General features: G+C 39.1%; 1 protein-coding gene across 1 annotated transcript; it reads left to right on the top strand.

Annotated features, from left to right (window-relative positions):
- Positions 1 to 230: 230 nt before the first annotated feature.
- RpS9 (ribosomal protein S9) lies at positions 231 to 2,558 on the top strand. Its single transcript, XM_028305606.1, has 4 exons — positions 231 to 319; positions 719 to 950; positions 1,302 to 1,488; positions 2,359 to 2,558. Exons 2-4 carry the CDS (start codon positions 728 to 730, stop codon positions 2,531 to 2,533), a joined length of 585 nt encoding a protein of 194 aa, XP_028161407.1. The 5' UTR covers positions 231 to 319; positions 719 to 727; the 3' UTR covers positions 2,534 to 2,558.
- The last annotated feature ends 330 nt before the right edge of the window (positions 2,559 to 2,888 follow it).

Raw genomic sequence — 2,888 nt, forward strand, 5'->3', positions numbered from 1 at the left:
TTATAACAAAAATGTCAATGTTTAGTTTTAAATTAAAATAAATTAATTTCATTTAAAAAAAGTTTTCACATTGTAATTTACAATATTCTCAAATATATTTTAATTAAGAAAAAAATGAAAATATGAAGGAAACAGGAGCAGTGACATCTAGAGCGTTTTAGGGTAGTTAAAAAGTGTTTGAATTTATTCACCGATGTCGCTGTTTGGAAGCAAGTTTCACTTCGATGACCGTTGTATGGAAGTTTCCACACCCTGAGTATGTCTGTCTTTTTTTGACATCGTTCATTTCTTTTTCGGCGAGCCGTGGTATCGGAACCAGGTGATTGTGATTTTATTTTCATGTTTTAAGATTCAGAAATGAAATAATTACATTTTTGTGTACTGCTTTCATCATTATTGTTGCAAATTATTCTATTTCATATTTTTATCCAGTGATTTTACCGATGTGAGTTGATGTGTTTTCTTTAACCTCTAATTTTTTTTATGCCTTGAAGTAGACCATTGCGACTCCCCATCGTTTACTCGCAGTGTTTGGACAACAAGGCTATAGTATTGCCACGAATTATGATTCCCAAGTGTACTACAACCTGATTTTTGTCCAGTAGAAATCGGGCATTTACGCTTGCAACGGTTTGTGGCGACAAACCCCCAAAAAAAGCTGGTCGCCATGAGTGTCTCGTGCATGTGATACTGATTTCATTGTGTACCGTGGTTTTAGCTCGCCAAGATGGTGAACAACCGCGTGCCGTCGGTGTTTTCTAAGACATACGTGACCCCGCGTCGTCCCTTCGAGAAGGCACGACTCGACCAGGAGTTGAAGATCATCGGAGAGTACGGCCTCCGCAACAAGCGCGAGGTGTGGCGAGTCAAGTACACTCTGGCCAGGATCCGTAAGGCCGCCCGTGAACTGCTGACCCTCGAAGAGAAAGACCCCAAGAGATTGTTTGAAGGTTAGTAAATAATACCACATGGATTGGATTATCTCTTTACAGTTTATAGAAGCCACATGGTAAATAATCTTTGTTTTGATTTATAACCTAAATCTAAAATGGATGTAGCATCTATGTTCATTATTGGTAACTTGTTTTCTAAGTGGTTTATGTTTTAAATATTGCACTCAACATAACCCTACTGTACTCTGACAACTTAATCCAAACTACGATGTTTTATGATGATAAAATCTGGCAACCTCTTGTCAGAACAACCATTGTTGACAAAATCACATGTTACTGATACCCAACATGGTATTAAATCTGAGATTCAATAAAACAATCTAAATTACCTCATGTATGTGTTTCCAGGCAATGCCCTTCTCCGTCGTCTGGTGAGGATCGGAGTGCTGGACGAGAAGCAGATGAAGCTCGATTACGTGCTCGGTCTGAAGATCGAGGACTTCTTGGAGCGCCGTCTGCAGACTCAGGTCTTCAAGGCTGGTCTCGCCAAATCCATCCATCATGCCCGCATCCTTATCAGACAGAGGCATATCCGGTAAGAATAAGCTCATAACTTCATAAATTATCTCGAATATTAATAATGTTCTTATTAACCAATTCATCGTCTAAACATCCTCATTGTTTGTTGTACAATGCATTGAAGTGGATATCAAATGCAGGTAGCGAGTGCGATCGCAGCTATGAAGCAGCTGCTGTGGTTTGAACACTGCTGACAAATATTCCTAAAGACCACTTGAATTTCAACTTGTTGAATTCAATGTCTTGAAATTTTAAGCTCATTGTATGAGCATTCAGGTAATGTATTGCTGGTTATGTTATTTTTGAGATCTTAATATCGTACTTACTTATTCTAAAGGGACGACTTATTTAGCCATATAAATTGGTACATAAGGTGAACTTAGTGCATTCTCTGCCAGTTGACCTTGGGATAACTAGAAAGAATTCACAGGAGTTTTAATTGCACTTAGTACATGATTGTTCAGTAATATTTTGTTTCCTATTAATTTTCAGTAAAAATTTTTTTTCTCAACATGTTAATTTATTTACATTGTTCATATAAAGCAGTTTCTGCTTATCATGTAAAATACGCCTTGTATTGTTTGTATCTGTATCCACTTAGACTGTTTTCTGACTTGGGGCGGCAGACGCGGTACCGAAAGCTTGCCGAGCACCTATATTTCAATGGAGCGTTCCTGATTGGCGCAGCACAGACTCAATCAGGAACGCTCCATTGAAATAGGCGCTCGGTAAGCTTCATAGAGTATAATATTTTAGTAAGCTTTCGGTACCGCGTAAGCCGAGCGTGCAGATTTCGTGCCGCTAAGTCGCATGCTCAAAGTGGATACAATTTTACAGTCTACCATAACATACTTGTATCAGCCTTAACCTATCTCTCCTCCCACAGCGTCCGCAAGCAAGTCGTGAACATCCCGTCGTTCATCGTCCGCCTGGACTCGGGCAAACACATCGACTTCTCGCTGAAGTCTCCGTTCGGCGGCGGCCGCCCGGGCCGCGTCAAGAGGAAGAACCTGAGAAAGGGACAGGCGGGCGGCGCCGCGGCCGACGAGGAGGAGGATTAAATTAATAAAACCAGTTTATAAACTATGCTTGCGTTTTATTTACTACGAGCTTTACTGTAGAACAAAGGAATATCAATGTGTACCTAGTTAAAATTAATTATTACAAATCCTATTTTATCTGAAGCCAGTTCTCTCTCTCTACAAACAGGTCAATACAAAGTTATTGATTTTGATGAGGGTTTCATCAAAATCCGTTAACAATAATGTGGCTTTTTAATTTTCTATTGATGAAAGAATTCTAAAAATTTGTTCAGTAGAATCCGAGAGATTACCCCTTACAATTTAACAAATACCTATACAAACACAATTTTACTTTCACGCCTAAGCACTGAACCGATTTTGATAAAATAAAAGT

This window comes from Ostrinia furnacalis, unplaced genomic scaffold (assembly GCF_004193835.3).
Source record: "Ostrinia furnacalis isolate ACB-3 unplaced genomic scaffold, ASM419383v2 OfSCF1743, whole genome shotgun sequence".
Taxonomy (NCBI): domain Eukaryota; kingdom Metazoa; phylum Arthropoda; class Insecta; order Lepidoptera; family Crambidae; genus Ostrinia; species Ostrinia furnacalis.